Consider the following 20909-nt stretch of genomic DNA (forward strand, 5'->3'; position numbering starts at 1 on the left):
TTCCAAGGACTACTAGGAACATTGGAGGTGTGTATTACTTTCTAAATCAGTTGCCAAGGTTCAATGTTTAGATGCCGTATTTGATCTGTCAGGAACGAAATGCCCGAATTTGACACACAACACATTACACAATAATTGAAAATACATAAACAAATTATTTATCGAATTTGAGTTATAATTTCATGCAAGTTATTACCTCTCGCTTAGTCTATGTTTACTTTCGTATTCCCGTTCATTTTAGAAGGTGAACGGAAGGTGACTTTTCTGCGTTCAATTTCGTCCCCAAAATTTAGACACTGAACCAGGAAAGCTCACACGGCGGAGATGCTTTAAGAATTAGATATCTTTTGGTCCCATACCTCTAATATTCAATATTGACTCACCACTCACAATATATATTTTGTGTGTCTGTGAAAATAAACTAATATACTGAGCACACCAATCGTGGGTGGGTTAATCAGTATCGCGCAACTACTTCAATTATTGTGAGATCTTTTAGTGTTTTTTTCATGTTGTTCTGATGAGTTAATCTAAAGATTTAGAAATTCTAAAATCGTAGCAGGTCAATGCAATATATTTAGACAATTATTATCGTTCAGCATCTCCTACCATGCTCTAATAAGCTAATGTAAATATTTTGGAATTCTTCAGCATCTCGAACCATGCACTCTTGAGAAACTCAGTTGAGAAAGAACGTTCTGCTGACAGGGATAATCCTTAAGATCTCATAACACAATCTACCGGATGATTTAAATTTTGTGAATCTAAGAAATTTCTGGAGAAGTTAGTACAACGATTCTTACAACATTACAAGCATTTGCTGTTACAATTCCGGAATTAAAATGCTGATTAATGGTAGTTAACTAACAGTTATATAATAACCTCGTTACGTAAATTCTCTTTAACGTTATATTATTATGTTGCAGTATTTGCTTTCCGTAACAAAGATAAAAATTCATGAACAATGAATAATTTTCCTAACGCTATTTTTTCTAAACTTTGCCGTGTAATATGATTTGGTAAACACTAGTGATTATGTTAATAAAATTAAGTTACATTCAATATAATATCTTGTAGCATTATATTGAATGCTATCACTACTATCTAGACATTTTGTCAAAATTGAATTACTCTGAAATAAAAGTCTCGAAATATAAAAAGAAATCCCAAATCGGTTCAATCAGACACATGAATCAATATTTTGATTATAATCGAAGATTCCTTGTGAAAACAAAATTTAACCAAATACGAAGTTAGTTCTCCCATTGAAATTTCCTTTTAAATTTATGTGTATACTTAGTTAATTATGAATTTGTAATTCCGGTAATATTTTCGCTCTCCTTGTTTTTATACACCAACAGTAAAATGTTGCAGGCAACAGCAAGGATAAGCAAAAGCAAAGGAATTAGAAATTAATCCTGTTTTCTTAGAATAAATAGTGTCTCCCTAACAAATTAGGAAGTTTTTCTCTGTCTTCTGGAGAGAACGGGACGAAAAATACAAATAAGGAAAGTGGGTAAAATTACGGTGGAAAACACTTTCCGGGATATAGTTGAATACTTCCCTTCTCACCTTTTAAATATAAAGAAAATCATCACGTAATAATTTAATACTGGCTTCTAAGTGGTGTTTGTGGAAAAGGAAACTAATTTAATCCACACAATATTTTTCGATTGCTCATTTTACAATCAATTTTATCCTACTAACACACTCTTATTTCTTGCTAAATCACTTATTATTGCGCGATGGGCTTTATAGCCTTTGAGAGACACTGGAGTTCTATATTTACCTCGTAAGGCAACGTAAATATGTAACTGTAATTATAGAGTAACTAGTAACTAATTTTTAATAAAACACGACTGCTCAATAGCTAGTTTATTCTCTATTTTCATCGCAGAAGACATGAAAGCTTACTTTGTAAATGTATTCTTATTCTAACTACTAACTAGTATTGCAGATTGGTGACAAACGTATGAGTACAGTATCTCACTGGAGTGTAGTAGCCACAGCTTTATTATAAAAGGCAAAGACACACAAGCATGCATAATATATATATGTAGAGAGCTCAAAAAATGCTGATAGGATAAACGGGGGTTGCTCCTAATTAATCTACGCCTAAGACATGTACTGGTATATCCGATAAGTTTAAGAAAAAGTTTAACGTCTATCAAAACTCTTAGAGATGCAATTGTCTTCAACAACCTCATAGGGAAACTTTATCCAGAAACAATATTTCGAATACTCAATTTAATATATATCAAAGCATAACATAGAAAGCCTCTAAAAATGGCCGGAAAACGTCAGTATTACAGCGTTTGAATCAGAACATGTGTGTTGTCAAATTCTCTTCGGCAGTTTTGGCGATTCTTACGCTTATATGTAAAAAATGGCTTTCACTGATTTAAGTTTAACTAATTACTTTCTCGCCACTGTCGGCACTATGAGGTTTCTAACACTATGAATATAATGTGCGTTGCGAAGCGCTTTTTTGAAAGAAATTTTTCCTCACACGTTTGTCACGTAGGATGACAATCTCTCTATAAAATATTACCACGTATGAGGTAGTTTCCTTGAGTATATTTAAGATGCGTGTGGCCACATGATATAACGATTGTTTTGGCACATCCCTGGCCAGTGTGAATTTTTTCACGTGTATGTATTAGCATGTGTTGTGTTAAATGTGAACTTCGAAGAAATCTTCTTGCACAGTAATGACAGGTGTGTGATGTTTTACATCTCGTTTGCACTAATATGTTTTACCACAGTAGACTTTGGACTAAAATTCTTTCGCCACATTTGTCATTTTTAAGGTTTACTAATATGTTAATGTTAACTTCTTAAGCTCTTGACGCTTGTGAGGCTTTATACAACTATGTAATAATGTGTCTTGCTAAACTAACCTTTTGGCTAAATTCCTTTTTACACTTTTGACTCATGTAAGATTCTTATTTCTATGTATTAACATGTGTCTTGCTAAACTACCCTTTTGTCTAAATTCCTTTTTACACTTTTGGCACATATAAGGCTTTTTACCTTTATGTATTAACATGTGTCTTGCATAATTACTCTTTTGTCTAAATTCCTTTTTACACGTTTGGCAAATGTAAGGCTTTTTACCTTTATGTATTAACATGTGTCTTGCCAATTTACTCTTTTGTGTAAATTCCTTTTTACACGTTTGGCAAATGTAAGGCTTTTTACCTTTATGTATTAACATGTGGCTTACCAAATTACCCTTTGTCCTAAATCCTTTCTTACACTCTTGACACATGTAAGGTTTTATACCTGTATGTATTAACATGTGAGAATCTAAAGTACACTTTTGCCTAAATGCCTTTTTACACTCTGGGCACATATAACGTTTTATACCTCTATGTATTAACATGTGCCTTACCAAATTACTACTATCCTTAAATCCCTTCCCACACTCTTGACACGTGTGAGATTTTACAATTGAATGTTTTAACAAGTGTCTTGCCAAAAATGATATTCGAATAAATCTTTTTCCACACTGTTGGCATCTATTAGAATATTCATCTCCATGAGTTTGCATATTTCTTCCCAAATGTGATCGAGCATACTCCTCAGATTTCTCATCAGAGTGAGAAATTGTTTCCTTTCGTGTGGCTTTTACGAAAACAGTATATTTATGAAAGCTGTAAAAAATTCATGAAGATAATAAAAGTAAACAATATGAAACATCAAAGAAGGCAAACGCTTGTTTGTAAAACAGAGCAACAAACGCAAGATACTTTTTCCTGTATAGTGTATATTAAAATTTCTGGTTTCCCAGGCTTTCATACGTTATTTGCGTCGTGAAAAATTCAATGTTTATTGTTTATTACTTTAAAAGTTAAAAGGGAGTGTAATGTCAAATGCTCCTCTCTGCATATTAAAAAAAAGAAACATGTTATACATTACGTTAATGTGAGTGTGTGTTTGGTTATTGTTCATTTTTTGTTTACCTGAGTAAGCTAATTACAACTTTTATTTTGAACAAAATATATATATATATATATTACTTTTCTTTCCTAGCTCTATATCTCTCTTCATCCCACTCTCTCTTTTCCCAACTTGCCACAGCAAACCAGTTTCACTGCGCTCATATCTACCGTCTATCGAAATTCGGAAGGATGTATTTCGATATAAGCACTGTTAATAGGTGTCAAGTGAATGTTTTAATTAACTCAATGCAAACTGCATGCTGAAAACTGATCTAACAAGAAAATGAAATTCAACTACGTAATACATCAGACGTATAATTAATATGCAAATATACGCAATTAATATTAATAAGTAATATGCAATTTACATTAAGAATACTCAGAATGTACTATTATTCTATTTACAGAAAGTTAATAATATACCATTTTCCAAGCTCGGCCCTTTGACGAATTATTACCGACGTATTTACCAGGTAGTTGTTGCATTATAATCTTTGTAATACTTATAACGATGTCTGCTCAATAGGTTCAACTTGAAGTCCGCTCTTGTATCGTCCGACCCTACGAATTGCAGGGTCCATAGGCTGATCCTATGAAATGAAATTCGGAGTTCCTCCACGACAAAATATGTAAGCATTCTCGCGCTGAAATCTTTAGAATCCTGTTCGTTAATAAACTAACACATGAAGTTTCACTTTGAACACTGGCATATATTAAAATATTATTATTATACACATTAAACCAAAACAATGTTCGCAGATTTAATATGGAGCCCACCAAAGGGTTGTTAACACGATGGGTGCGCGCGGTTTTGCGCAGCACCTCTTTCGAGATCAGATTCTGCCGCCCGAATGAATTGTCATCGCAGCCAATCCCTACGTAGTCTCGACTCTGAAATTAAATTCCGATTTTCATTTGTAACGTCGGGGCTGACACTAAGCTAAAATTAACGAAGAGACCCTCCTATGGAGTTCACTGCTGAGTGATTTCTTTTCTTCTTCGCCATATAAGGATCTCTGGCGATTCGATCGGAGCAAATAATTTACGCAGACAAATGCAAACATACATGTATGTGATGCGGGAGAGGAAGTTTCCGCAATTTTCTTCATAAGAGGTCTATTTAAAATGCTGAAAGCTTGCTCTGTTTAGACTGTCTATCTCTTTTTGATTAAAACAATTAATGAGCCTCAAAAAAGTCGTGAAATCGTTTATGGCGCTCACATGGTTCTGAGTAAATTGATTCGATGTTCGTAGAGTATTCTGTCCTTCGAAGGATTAGAATTTCACTTAAGTGACACTACGGAAGTCGCTGTATTATGGAACAGTCTGTATACGGATTTATGTCAATGGAAATTCAATACGGGTTAACGGCATATTGGGACCACATTGTATATAGTAAAACACGATGCACTTGTTCTTGCATTAAACGCAAAGCTATTTATTCTAATTACATTAAAGCCACCATTCCTTTTAAGACCACTTTTAAGGAATCATTAACAGTTTCTTTTAGTTCTAATTCTTCTTCTTACTATTATTATTATTTCTACTGTGTCCATTTGTATATGTCCATATCGCCCTATTTTATTTCTCATAATTTGTTTTGCAAATATTGGTCTCACCATCGTTACACGTTTCGATGTGTTTCTCAATCATTTATATTGAACATATTGTATCAACTTATATATGTACAGGTTATTTCAAAACAACAGCAACAACGTTTGCTACGTGATTCCTCACACTAAGATAAAACAAAGTATAGACCAACCTGGATGCACAAATGCTTCTTTCGGAGTTATAGGCGGCCGACATAAAAAAATTAAATTTACAGGTCCATACCTCGAATACTATGGGACCTACTGTAGTCGGGTTAAGACTTCACTTAAGAACTAGTATGTGCCCTGTACAAATATCCATGCTTCAGAATCCTGCGGTACTTGCGCAACAATTTTTATAGAGGTAGCTTTTGAGTACTTCAAGTTATATCACCGTAGCCAAACTCGATCTGCAAACATTGGTGAATGATTAGCTTAGGATTCTAAAAAAACATGTATTTTTGGGTAGTACACATATTAGTTCCTAAGTGAAGCCTTGACCCGAATACGGTAGGTCCCATATTTTTGGAGCTATGGGCCTACCATATTTTTGGAGCTATTAATACTTCAATTTTTCTTGTTTTCGGCAGCCTACAACTCCGAAAGAATTCATTTGTGCACCCAGGTTGGTGTCAACTTTTCGTCTTATCTTGGTTTCAGGAAGCACACCCGAAACCTTGTCAGTGTTGTTTCGAAACACCCTGTATGAAAAAACATATTAGACAACACGAATATAATGCATAAATAAGCATAAACACATAAAATACTTAGATACTAAGTAGTAACATAAAATATGTGTATGTTAATTCCGATAGTGTAGTCAGATAACGGTTTGGACGGTAAGATCGAAATTCCTAACGTGTGTATGATGGTGCGTGATAACGTGACTATGCACCATTTTAGAATATTTACTCAATATCATTGTTATTCTGCCCTTATTGGCAGGTCACTTGCCACAGCTGGGAAGCTTCCATGCTCCAAGGTCCTCCTCTAATTTCTTCCTCCTCACATATGATATTTCTGTTTTTGTATCATCCATTAATAGTAGTCCCCTTTGCTCTTCCCTGTCTTTCCCGCCAACATACGGGATAGTCCCTTGACGTCCCTGATGATACAATTTCTTCTTTGGCAAAGCCCAACCAATTCCTCTTCTAAATACTATCTAAAAGTGTTCTATTCTCCCCCACTATTTCTAACATCCTCTTGTTCGTTTTCCACCCGACCCAACTAATTCTTTCTATCCTTCCTCACACCCACATTTCGAAGGCTTCCAGTCGATCTTCATTACTTTTACGTGATGTTAACATTTCCGCCCCATAGAAACAATCAACTCTATGTTCAAGGTCCCACAAAAAAGAATTTTCTTCCTCCTAAAGGCCTCTTTCGCGATTCCTATACTTCCTTTTATTTCACGTTTGTACTTCATGTCATTACTAAGAATACTACTCAGATATCGAAAACTATTCACTTATTCTATTTTTTCCTATCCCACTTTTATATTTGACACAGACCCCTTCGTTCCAATCACCATGGCTTTTGTCTTTCTAACATTTTTTTTCATACCATATTTTTCAAATCCCTTCCTCATTTTTTCAAACTTTTTATTGATTTTCTTTTCAGATTCTGCAACAAGCCCCATATCGCCTTCAAATCTTAAGCAACTAATCATTCTACCTCCAACCGAAATGCCATCATGATATAGGCTCTTTTTAACTACCCTTTCTAGATAGATATTAAATAGTGTTGGCGAGAGGCAGCATCCTTGTCTAACTTCCCTTCCAATTGCACTCGCTTCCGTCAGTCTCTCCTCTATCGTAGAACTTACTTGTTTGTTCAAGTATAAGTTTCTTTTGAGTTTTCTGTCTTCACGTTCCAACCCTATATTCGTTAGAACTCCCAACAACAATTTCTAATTCACTCAGTCAAAGACCTTTTCTCGATCATAAAGAAAACATACACCTATTTCCCTTTTTCTTAAATCTTTCACAGATTGCCCTTAATAATCCAATTACATTTCTTGTGCCCTTCTCTCTTCTGAACCCAAATTGTTCCTCAAATTCTTCATTTGTTCTTCCATATAGCCTTTTGTTCAGTATTCGTAGCAGAATTTTAGCAGCATGAGATATGAGATTAATAGTGCTATAATCCTCACCTATCTTTGGGTTCGATTTCTTAGCCATCGGTATCATGACTGTCTTGAGAAAGTCTTTTGGCCACTCTCCTGTTTCATATATTTCATTGCATAGTCGTAACAATTATTTCTTTCCCTTTTCTCCCATGTTTTTAATGAATTCGATTGGTATGTTATCTATTCCAGTTGCCCTTCTATTCCTAGTCTCGGATATAGCCTTCTCAAAATCTTATTTATTCACTAAGTAAGCATTTAATTCATATTGAACTCACTTTATTAACAATTAGTTATTAAAATTTAAACGTTTCTTTTAATATTAGATATAACTATATAAAATAATATTTATTCATACACAAAAGTAATAATGCATCTCAAGAACATTTGGTAAGGTAATCTTTATGTTGATAGTACATTGACTACTAAAATTCTCAAATGGCAACAGCATAAAAATAATAAAATGATACGAGGTTATTCAAAATCTGAAATTTTAGTATTTCTCTTGCTCAAACGACATAGTGTAAAACACATTGATACATTTCAAACGAATTAAGATCCCATGCCAACTCACAAAATTTCTTTGAATTTGTCATTATTTCAAACCAGTACAACAGAAACATTTCCCTTTTCTTTCTCTTTAAATTACTAGTTGCTACAAGAATGTGAATTTGCGTTTGTAATATTGACTTGAGTATTACGTACGCATTGACATTATAGCACGGATTTATACAATATTGGTGAACATACAATTGATGACTCAAACAAACACTTATAACGTTGTCTTCAACAAGACATTTTACTGGCAATGGCAAATTTATTCACACTAAAACCATCTATGGGCATCAACCACAAGTTAATATTACATGAAGGATACTCTATCCACCTCTAGAAATTATCGAACAATTACAAAAATATTTTCTACTCTTCTAGTATCTACAAACAAGATATTAAAAAATTGACGACAATTAACTATCTTTTTCTAAATGTGTGTTCCCCTGTGGCCTTTGCACCACGTTAACGTACGCATATTCTATAACAATAGATGTGTAATATATGCTACTCTTTATTAGCCTTTTAGCATCTTAAAACAGCACTAAAATATTTTTGTGCTCAAATGCCATTCACTGTGGTTATGAAGAATACAGAACTGCCTCCAATAATTGTTATGTTCACTCAATGAGCAGTATCAATAACCACGTGCCTACTTAACCATTTGAATAACAATTTCGTTAATGTGAATATTCTTTTATATGTATGTGTACGACTTCTTTAATGTGGGATATTCTTGACATCTTTTCACAGTTTTGCAAACTAAACAGTCTCCTGGTTACAGCTGAACCGATGGAAGAAAATATATATATATATATATATATATATATATATATATATATATATATAGAATTTTCTAAAACAAATTTTCCAATTATGTTTGAATTATGAGTAATTCCTATAGGATACATGTGTCCCGTTGGTAATCAGAGTGTTAATTGATGCCTAATAATTATGAGAACAAACAGATGTTAAACTCATGCATCGTACATTGTTACATTTATTTGCTAAAATCGGAATATTTAATTTCGAGCTACGAAATTCAACTTAATATGAAAAATTTAATTCTGCATATTAAGATGAATTTTGTACTTCGAAATTCAATATGCAGAATTAAATTCTTCACTTTTTATTAGTATGTCAGATTATTGACAAGTTGAAACTGAAAACAATGATTTCTCTTTTTCGAACCAATAAGCGCTTTCGCTACTGGTTGAGTGCATTTTGTTCATACAATAATATAACGGAAGTTTCTCTAAAATTATATCACTTATAATGAAGGAAAATAAAGACTAAGCTAAAATTTAATTAATGAGATTTTTCACAAGAATTAATACTCGAAACGAAATTAAGATTCCTCTCCTTTATATGTGAGTCGTTGAGCAATGGGCGAACTGATTAAGGATCATTGAAACAAAATGACTTTATCTAGCTTTCTTTAATACGTGTTTTTAGTGTTTGTAAACAGCTTCATCGCCTTAATTATGCATCATTCAAAATAATCGTTAAAATATCCTAACAGAAAACATTTCAAAATGTTCTTACAAAGTTTTAATACTAATTATTTTTCAATTACAAAACAAAAAATCTACTACAAGATTGGGAAAGTTTTAATAGCTAGACAAAAATCTATACATTTGTAATTATCGTGAAACAAAATTCTATCTCACATTTATATATTTCATATAAATACACATAAAATAATTAAAATGAATATATATATATATATATATATATATATGTTCTATAACGTGACTACTTATTCGTGAAACATTTCGATATATTATAAATGGGTTAAAAGGTGATGAAGCTCATAAGGCGCTATCCTGTAAACTGATGCGTCACAGATGTAAGCCAATTATATATATATCGAAATGTTTCACGAACATTTCGAATATATATAGGTTATTTATAGGTATATAACGAATATATATAGGTTATTGAATTGATGGCTAATATCAACGACCGCTAACTTACTGTCCAGCAGCCCCAAGTATGCAGGAGTGGCCAAGTTCTCCTAATGATTCATAGTTGAATGCTTATGCATTCTTACTATGACACATTTGAGTATAATTTTCCCGACCCTAATTTGGGCTGTCAACAGCCAGGCCTTGAGGAGGCATTATACAAAAAGAATTCAATGAAAATGACAAGGAATCCATTTGGGAAAAATGAGCAATGGCCAAATTATGCGCTCTCACTGGCATGTGCATTTGATAATATCAGTACTATCGGTAATATGGTCAAATCTAGTAGTGTGTGTCGTACCATTGGGGTACACAGCTAGTGTGAACTGTTCTTTTTTTTTTTTCCTTTTCCCGAAGCCATTTCAGGACGAGCGGCACAACAAAAGTAGAAAATAGAGTTATTTCAAGACTCAGTAGGGATAGTATTTAGTTATTTTCCTCTTAAATCGAAACGAAACATTACGTTAAGGTCTAAAATCCAAACGTCAATTTACTTCTATTTATTTTATCTTGTCTTTTCTTAACATGACATATACTAACTAACTAACTAACTAACTCTATGGCCTATGGAACCCGGAGGTTCAGTGCCGCGTTCACAAAAGCTCTCCACTGACTTCTATCCTTAGCTAATTGGATCCAGTTTCTACTTTGTATTCCTATCTCTGCGAGATCCATCTTTATATTATCCTCCCATCTGCGCCTAGGTCTTCCTAATGGTCGTTTTCCTATGGGTCTACCAGTCAAGACTTTGAAAGCGTTTCTACTTTCTTCCATTCTAGTTACATGACCTGCCCACCTAAGCCTCCTAGACTTTCAGTCTATGTTCTTCCCTCAGAGTAAGCGACCATGTTTCGCAACCATACAGAACAACAGGCATGATTATCGTTTTATATATTTTAAGCTTCAAATTCCTCGACAGAACTCGCGACGACAAGAGATTTTGAACCGAATAGTAACACGAATTCCCTGCTTTTAGTCGACATTTAATTTCTTCGCGAATATGATTTTCGTCTGTTAATATTGATCCTAAATATTTGAAAGTATCCACTTTATCAAAAGTATTATTTAATATTTTAACGCATCCATAATTTGCTGTATTCCGGTCTCGACGCACTTCCATGTATTTAGTTTTCTCTGCATTTACTTCTAAACCCATGTCCCTGCAAGCGTTTAATAATATCTCTGCATTTATTTCTACTGTTATCCTATCATCCCCTATTAAATTTACATCATCAGCATATGCCATAACCTGGTGAATGCCGTTCAGCTCTAGGCCCTGGTTGCTATCTTTGATTTTCCTTATGGCATATTCCAGCACAAAGTTAAATAATAATGGCGACAACGCATCTCCTTGTTTCAGGCCATTTTCGACGTGGAAGCTCGCGGACAAAAATTTTGCTACCCGGACTTTACTTTGGGATTCACTTAAACATATCTTAATTAATCTAATTAACTTTCTCGGTATTCCAAGCTCTGTAAGAACGTTGTACAATGTTTCTCTCCTAACCGAGTCGTAAGCCTTTCTAAAATCAATAAATAGTTGATGTACCGGGGTATTGTATTCCCACTTCTTTTCGAGTATTTGGCGAATGGTAAATATTTGGTCGATAGTTGATCGATTTCGTCTAAATCCGCACTGATAATCTCCAATAATTTCATTTGCGTATGGGGTCAATCTTGCTAACAGAATATTTGAAAGGATTTTATAGGATGTTGACAGAAGAGAAATGCCTCGATAATTATTACAGTCATTTTTGTCGCCTTTCTTGTGAATTGGAACAATGATTGACCATTTCCACTCTTGTGGCAATTCTTCCTTGTTCCAGATAAGGAGAATGAGTTTGTGTATCTTGTTCCACAATTTTTCTCCTCCAGCTAAAATTAACTCAGCCGGAATTTCATCTACACCCGGAGATGTCATGTATATATCAACATGACATATACTAAATACTTAAAGTTTTGAGATATGCAATCAACTGGCAAACATTGCACATACGTAAGGATCCTAACCGGTCACAACCCTGATTCACCACTATATCATGAAAAGACAAAAGTGGTTTCCTCAAGCGGTTGTATGAGAATATTTCCAAACTCTTCTCGGACTATAATAGCGCTATTGCTGAACTCAATCGATATCTAAATTTCAGTATTATTGCAACAAATACATGTTGAATATTCATTGTGGGCATTTTAGGAAAACAAACTGACGAATAGTTTTGCAAAGCCAAATAAGAATCGCCAAATATTTTAAATATTCCTAAAAATTTTACTTAATTTACAATGTGTCATTGTCAAATTAAACTCGTGTTCAAAATTTAGTGCATCATTGATATACGTCAACAGCACTAAAGAAAAAAAAAACTGAAACAGACAATAGTTATTTTGAAATTAGCTAAAGTTTAAGTTTAATATTTGTTTTCTCTAAACAAGTCTAGATATCTTCAATTTCCTAATCATTTCTCTAACGATATGATTGCATGGAGACAGATAAACAAGCACAAATATAAAGGAAAATAAATGGAACTCCAAATAGGACTACGTAAAAACATTTGATTATAGCTTATCACCTCGAAACTGGAAACATCTGGGAATGAATAAATCATGCAAAAACAAACACTCTAACAAGAATTCGATACAGAGAATCTTTACACGAAACGGAATACTTTTAATTTTCAAAAGTGGTGGTTCAGTATAATATTACGAATTCCGATTCTAAATTGTGTACCTGTTTCAAAATTCTAAATGCTGTCCTTTTTTGGCTTCCAAATTCGTTCCTGAATCTACAAATGCTGTAAAGAAATAACAAATCATAACATTTTAAACAAACGTACCCGATTATGTGTTAGTATCGTTGACTTCTTGTGCTAGCGGATCGATGTCGATGGGTTTTACCAGAAAACTGAAAAATAAAAACCTAATATTCGAAATTCGATGGGGATAAATTAATGACCAATAATCTTTTAAATTTGAACTAAATGTTTAGAGGAATTCAATTTAAATTCTCTTTTTATCTCAACCCATCTCTTTTTTTAATGCCATAATTGAAGTGCGCAAGAAAAGTTGGGCACAATGACCTTAAGATAATCACTGGTTCATTCTGCTGAGCGCATACAAAATCAGTGGCACACATCGCTAACGTTAACGGAAAACAATAATGCAAGGCGAGGTTATAATGACAATAATGATAATCGACGGAACCAAGCTAACGCAGTGAATAATGGCTCGGAGAATGCGCGTACAAATAATGAACAAGATCGTTCAGAAGAGCTTCGCAGTGATAGGGATAACAATAGGCGTAGTAATAATAACCGTAAATCGGAGCCATATCGAGGAAATAATCAAGGTCGACGAAATAAACGCTAAAAATGAAAAAAAAAATTAAATAATGGGAGAACTAACCGGGACCGAACTCGAGACCAGTGAGATGAGAGACCGGAAAATTGAATGGAGATGGGTTTCAAGTTGGGATATTCGTCGAGAGAAAAAGTAGTCAAATCCCAAAAGCGTATTTCGCGTTCGAAATTTTACATTTGAATCTGAGTCGGATTTAGGTCAGGACGCAAGAATGAGTTGAGTGTATTTTGAGTTTTACGTCCCGTTCAGCAGCGAGGCTATATGAGACGTGGACCTACTGATTAACGTGGAATCCGAACCACATGAGCTCCCGCCGGGAATCGAACCCGGGTCTCCCACGCCAAAGGTGCGTACGCCAGGACGCAAGAAGTCACACAGAAGAAGTTAAATTTGAAGAAACTATTGTCACGGCCAATGGTCGACAATATTGTCTACATTAACGCGAGTGTGAACGGCATAGAATAAGAACATTGTGTGAGACGATAGCAAAACGTCGCTAGTATCTTATGATTTTTGGAAGGAAATTACAAAGAATACTCCATTTCCAAAATTAAAATCAACTGAAAATGTCCACATTGTAGATTATAGTGGGAATCTTAAGATAAAATGTAGAGGAAGGACCGTCATCAATGTTAAAAAGATTCACTTGCATTCACATTAGAAGTTTCTGACGTAGCCGACCTTAATGAGAAATTTTTTTATAGGTCTGAATGCATCTGAGCAATTACAAAGTATCATTAACGTTAGTCAAGGTAACATTAAATAATAACAGAATACGACATTAGAATAGTAGTCTCTCTTCTCCCCATTGAATAAAGCAATTATGGTGATGCTAATGACACTTTGGTCAATCAGCTGATGAAAATATCAACACAGAACACCCACCCATTAGTAGTATTACTTGTAATCAGGATTATACGGTTGTTAAACGAATAACATCAGCAGAGCAATTGAGAGCAGCTGTTAGTCGTGCAAGCAAACTATATCACAAAATAAAAAAAGCATTTACTGGATTTATTATTTCAGTATAGAGATAATTTTACGAATTACTCCGCCAGGTTCAAAGGATTTCAATATGAAACGGAAATCAATACGAACAAACAAGTGGTTAGAAAACAGTATTCGATCGCATATAAATACTTCCCTTCTGTATGAGGTGAGACCAAAAAGTTCTTGCAATTGGGGATTATCACAAATTGTCAATCTATTGACAGTAACCATATTTTAGTTCTTCCAAAGTATAATAAACAGCAAATGAAATGAAATTTTGAGTTTTAAGTTCCAGGATTATGCAGGTTAGCTTAAGGAGACGGTATTGATGAAAGATGAGTGAAATAGTGGAATGAAGAAAGAGAAAGGAAACGAGATAACCCTGAGAAAAACCACGAGCACGGGTGTTTGTTTACCACAAAGTCCACACGGCGCTGGCTGGGATCGAACCAGGGACCCCAAACACCGGTGGTGAACGCTTTACCACTGACTATCGCGACCCCTAATGATAAACAGAGGCTATGTGTCGATGTGAGATCTATTAATGAACATTCAGTTTTGTAGCAAATTAAACCAGAAACGATAGTTTTGTTGGCTAAATCGCAGGAAAACTGTCCACCACCCTTCTGGAGCACCATTTTTGATACCATCGGAGTTACTTGCACCCGAAATCTCAACTATATACAGCGTTTAATTTTCAGGGACAGTGGTATCAATATCAGAGTACCCTTTGGATACCATAATGGCGGACAAGCCATAAGGTTGGTTTAAAGGGACAAGTTTTGCCGATAGATGGCTCTACAGTCTTCGTATCTCTCCCATGTATTATTTGCCTTTCAGGAAAATTCACTATTTTTCTTACAGATTTCAACCTACAGACGTCAAATTTTTAGAAAAGGAACTTCATAATTTATCGAAGGCAATAATCCGTTCCGATTTTTTATTTAGAATTTTCTTCAATGTTGAAGTGGCTTCATTGTTGAAAAAGATATCCAAACTGTTCAGAGTGGAACTATTTCAACAATGAAGAAAATTCTAATTAAAAAATCGACACGAATTCTTCCCTTTAATAGGTTATGAAGTTCCTTCTCTAAAAAAAATGAAGTCTCTAGGCTGAAATATGTAAGAGAAATTGTAAATTTTCGTCAATGGTAAAAAATACATAGGAGAGATACGAAGACTGTAGTGACAACTATCGGCAAATTTGTCCCTTTACACTGACCTTAACGCAATGACGTCCCATGTGCTATGTCGACGTACACAGCAAGATCACCAGATATACCGATGACAAGTTGGTCACGAATAACATTTATGAGGAACGCTTGAATTTATTAAAGCTAATTTCCGATAAAATTTAGGGGACAACATCACGCTGAGTATTGATAAATGCATGTTTTGAGCGCCGGAAGTATCGTTCTAAGGATATATTATTAGCCCAAACGGAATAAAAAATGAAACAATCAAAGCAGTTAAGGAATTAATAACACCAACTAATGTTAAAATGTGCAATCTGCATTAGAATTATATGTGTGGTAACAGAACATTCTACTTAATTACGCTACTCAAGCAGCCCCATTCTGTGAACTGCCGGCTAAAACCCGGAAATGGCAATGGAGTGAACAGTGTGAACAAGCATTTAATAAGATTAAAAGGGATATTTGCAGCAACGTTTTGTTAACACGTGCAGCTTATCTAAAACCTTTTTACACTCAGGTGGATATATCAACAGTCGGATTGGGCTGTACACTTTGGCAGGGTAACAGAAAGCGAATTATTCAGTGCATTACCCGTACTTTGACACCATGCGAACATCGGTACACAATTTCATAATTGGAATGCTTAGCAGTAATTTACGCTTTAAGAAAATGGAAACATGTCATTAGGAACAGGTATGTATAATTACTGTCACTGATCATCATGCTCTTCTCTTCCTTAAATGTGTCAAACCATGGAATAATAGATTATTACGCTGGTGCGTGGAAATTAGTGAATTTCAAGACGATGTAGAATTTGTGCAGGGAAAAAATAAATTCAGTGACACTCTTAATACATAGTTTCTATCACATGAACACATGCTACTTAAAGTACACTCATTTTAGGAGGCATGAGTTAACCTCGCACATGGATATTAAGAATGGTCACTGAGTGAACAAAATGATCGTATTTGAAGCACTTTTGCGTTGTATGCAATTAAGTTTATTTGAATGGCAGTCGAGCGGAAATACTGACTTAGGGCAATTTTGAAATCCTAAAAGGCTACTTAAGAGCATCTTTATCTAGTTTTACTGTAATGTGCGCATGTAAACGTGACGCTATAGGTAGTAAAGGGCAGAACACCTTTGGGGATGATGGTTACTCTTCCTCACTTTCCGAATACCTATTCTGTTAAGGCTAAATGAGTAGAGAATCATTATTGTAAATGCTTGATATTATTTGAGGTGGGTAGTGTATCCCTCATATAATGTTCGTGTACGATTAATACCTGTGAATATTCTTAGTGTGTTATAAACTGATGATTGTTATTGCGAGTAAAAAGTCTTGTTGAAGACAATGTTATAAGCGTTTCATTTAATGATGGTATGTTCACCAATATTGTAGAAATCCGTGCACTAACAGCAATGGCTACGCAATATTTCAGTCGATATTGATGATTTCTGATTACTGAAAATGCAAATTTACGTTGTTATTGCTGCTAAGAACACAAAGAAAAAGAAAAATATTTTTGTCATATAGGTTTTAAACAATGGGAAGGTCGAAGAAATTATTTTGAGTTGACATATGATTCTAAATTTATCTGAAATGTTTCAAATGTGTTGTACACTTTGTCCTTTGAGGAAGACAAACACTGAAATTTGAGATTTTGAATATATTATACTCAAATGTGATATTGAAAAGAATGCTTATGATTTAGTATTTGATTATTAATGAAATGAATTTTAGTTTGCACAAACGGTTTACCGATTGGATCAAATATTGTAAAAAAGTTGCATACACACAATATTACACCACACCAGACACTCATTAGCAATTTAGATTTTACCGTAAAAAGAAAAAGAAATTACAAACATTTCCGAAAGCAACACACACAACATCTATTATTGTTTAGTATTTAAGCATTTTGGAGTTTACGTTCTTTAATAGGCTTTTGTTTTTCTAAATATATGAAGTCATATAATACACTCAATGAAAAAGACTGAGAAACATATTGAAATATGTATTTATGGTAAGAAGCTAATATTACAAAAAAGGAAAAGAAAATAAGCCTATGAAATGGACAAATATAAAGAAGTATAATCACAAAATTAACAAAAGACTTTATTAACGGTGGCCTAAAGCTGGATTTAACGTAATACAGGGTGAATAACCTTATACTTAGTCAGACAAGTGAAATGTGCTCTACTATATACAGTGTTTTCCAATATGCCGTTGCCCACGGTGAATTCTTAGTGTCTTGGATGAATATACAGGGTGTTCCTTCCTACATTTCGGCTTAATGTAAGAACGAGATTTATAGTAATTTTCTGTTACGTTTGGAAAGTTATTTAACTGCGGAACTGTCTCACTTCTTATAAAGTTAAGCAATAGTTTGAGTTCTATTATGTGTTCAAATTTTGCGATTCCATTAACTCAGGATCAGATAAACGAAAAAATACATATTTAACTAAGTATTGAAAGTATTGAAAGGATGACACCGTTTTTGAAGCTTACCAATTGCATTCAAAAAAAAAAAAAAAAAAAAAAGATAGACAGATTGTGTTAACTTCGAATTGATTAACCAGCCTTGTATACAACATGGAAGAATTCTTCAAACAGCCTCTCTCACAACCTTATGCATGTTTGTCCATGTGATTGTGCAGTTGGGTTTGCTCAAAGCATTATATGTAGAAAACGACACGAAATCGCCCACACGTACACACTGCATTCCTCAGGACTGTACTTTTGGTTCCGTAGGTATGAACTTTTGGGTAACTTTCTCCATCCCATCACTTCGCTGCATGGTTGATTGGCCGGGAAGGAACATTAATTCGGGTGTGTAATCCCGAACTGATCAGTACGACTGTGATGAAACGCGATCCCCGCCTCGTTATCAAGGAACAGTGGGCTGAGAATAAAGATTAGTAAATAAGCCAAGTGCAGAAACTATATGCATTGAGGTGTGACCAGACTACAACGAAAAAAGCGATTTAAAACAAATATTTATAAAGACATAACTCTGATGAAATAATGCATTTAAACATACCTAAGAGCCTGGGCACTGTATCCTTCTCCATTACTATTTCCTTCAACGTCGTCGTGTCTGTTATTATCTATAATAGTGGACAAGATGTGACTGCTTGACTCTTTCGTGTTGTGTGTAAAATCGGAAGATTTTTTCTTGGTGTTACTGTGAAAACGTTTGGCATTTCTATGTACTTCACCTGTTGATAAACGCTTGACCAAACATATTGGTTTCGGAGTTAATTTTGAATCTGATATTGTTTTCTCCTCATTACTTTCTGAAGTGACATTCTCTCGTTTCGTGTCACTTCCTCGTTCCATACATTCAACACGTATTGAAAGAGGATCTTCTTGATCATTTGTGTTACTATTATACAGTTCATAAATAAATTCTTCAGATGTCTCAATTTCTGGTTTCACTTGAACTTTAACAGGAACGTCGTCTGCTTCCATTTCAATTATATTTCAAGTAAAGTTAAAATGATCAAAAGCCATCTCGCTAGCACAAAGACCTTTTGAAACTGGAGATCTGAAACCTTCAGCAAATAATGTTAAAGAAACCAAACCTGAAATCAATAAGAAAAATACTTTTTGTTTTAACAAAACTTATGGAAAGCCGGGAGAGGACAACAATGAATACCATTTTAGTTAACTTAGTCAGTGTATGGAATAGTTTGGGATTGGATTAGGGATGTAAAATATACTGAAACCAGTATTTTAAAGCATCCGAAATTTTGTTACAACTCATACAAAAATATCAAAATATCTAAATACCGAAAATACAGTACCATACCGAAATATGGAAATTCTGCTTCATATTTGATTTCTTTCTTTACTATCTGATTTGCTAAAGCGAAACCTAATATATTTTTCTTAGACTTTACACACAAGTATATTATAGGCCTATATTATGTTTCATCCACATTAATATCTTTGTTTTCGCTATACATAGGTACATTTTATGAAATCTCTTTTTTCTAATTAAATAAAGTAAAAAATTCTCTACCTACGAACAGTGTTGCATGAGGAAAGAAAACGATAAATACTAAAATTTCCTTTGCTACATAACTAGCTTATATTTCTCAAACAAAATATACAAAAAACTGTTACACAAATATTTCACTTAAATGTAGACAACCTTTTCAACACGTATTAAACACAGATTTAGTTTTTCTTTGCAGCTTTTCGTCTTTACTCAAATACATATAGCGCTAGCAATTTCAAAAGAAATTTATTTTGCAGTCGTTATTGTATGTTTTAATTTACAGGACTTTCTTTTTTTCGGTTTCCCAGCGTTTAATTATCACTAGATTCTTTGTTTCTAGTAACTTATGTTGTTTCTTGGTAATATTGAAGTATAACATCCATTTTAGTACCAATGTTATTTGTAACATGAAAGTACTGGCTAATGTTGGATTCTAGCAACATAAGATCTTACCAGAAACGAACGTATCTTTCGCACAGAAGACTCTCAGGTTAAGCAGAGACCTCATAGAGAGCTTTTATACAGTGATATAATGGGTATAAGCCCACCCTATATTCTTATGATCCAGGGGGTCACGTTGAGATTAACTTCTGGCGAAGGATTAACTTCTGGCAAAGGATTAACTTCTGGCGCATGGGTTTCTTGATTCGATCCCATCTCACGAAAATTCCTTTCGGTGCACAAACCCCGTGCTCATGGGTTTTTCAGGGTACTTCCGTTTCCTCCCACTTTCATCATTCTTCATCACCGTGTCCTTTAGACTAGCGGAGATAGACGTGGGACGTAAAACTTAAAAGATTTTTTTTTTTTTTGCAGTTCATCGTATATGTACCTTAAATTAACGAAAGAATAAACGTTTTATAGCCGTAGGTGTATTTTATATTTTACTGAACTGAACCATTTCATAAAACTAGATCCGCTTTCTTGCTATTTTAGTTTTGCGATGTAATTGTGTTTTTCGATATTAATAACACGAAAATCAATATAACCAAACCAAACGGTACATAATTAGTACAAATTTTGGTATGTTTATCATCGAATTAGAAAAATTAGATTTTAAAGGCCAGCTTAACATCTATCTCGCACGCTATAAAATTATCACAAATTTGTCGAAATTGGTCAATACAAATTCTAGTTCTGGTGGTACATATTGAGTACACATTCTCTATAAGACTTTGATTC

General features: G+C 34.1%; 1 protein-coding gene across 6 annotated transcripts in view; it reads right to left on the reverse strand.

Moving 5' to 3' along the window:
- Window positions 1-1835: 1835 nt before the first annotated feature.
- The window catches only part of LOC145691048 (uncharacterized), a 462802-nt gene continuing 443728 nt past the window's right edge, over window positions 1836-20909 (reverse strand). For 4 of the 6 annotated variants that reach the window (XM_081766668.1, XM_081766672.1, XM_081766669.1 and 1 more), the window contains exons 2-3: window positions 18765-19308; window positions 1836-3656 (exon numbers count right to left, since the gene is read on the reverse strand). In XM_081766668.1, the coding sequence (XP_081622794.1) occupies window positions 2933-3656; window positions 18765-19195 (1155 nt within the window). In that variant the 5' untranslated portion in view covers window positions 19196-19308 and the 3' untranslated portion in view covers window positions 1836-2932. Of the gene's footprint in view, window positions 3657-18764; window positions 20326-20909 lie in introns of those variants that run through there. The other 2 variants (XM_081766670.1, XM_081766666.1) reach the window with 2 other exon arrangements.

The sequence above is a fragment of the Thermobia domestica genome, chromosome 7 (assembly GCF_964235325.1).
Source record: "Thermobia domestica chromosome 7, izTheDome1.hap1.1, whole genome shotgun sequence".
Taxonomy (NCBI): domain Eukaryota; kingdom Metazoa; phylum Arthropoda; class Insecta; order Zygentoma; family Lepismatidae; genus Thermobia; species Thermobia domestica.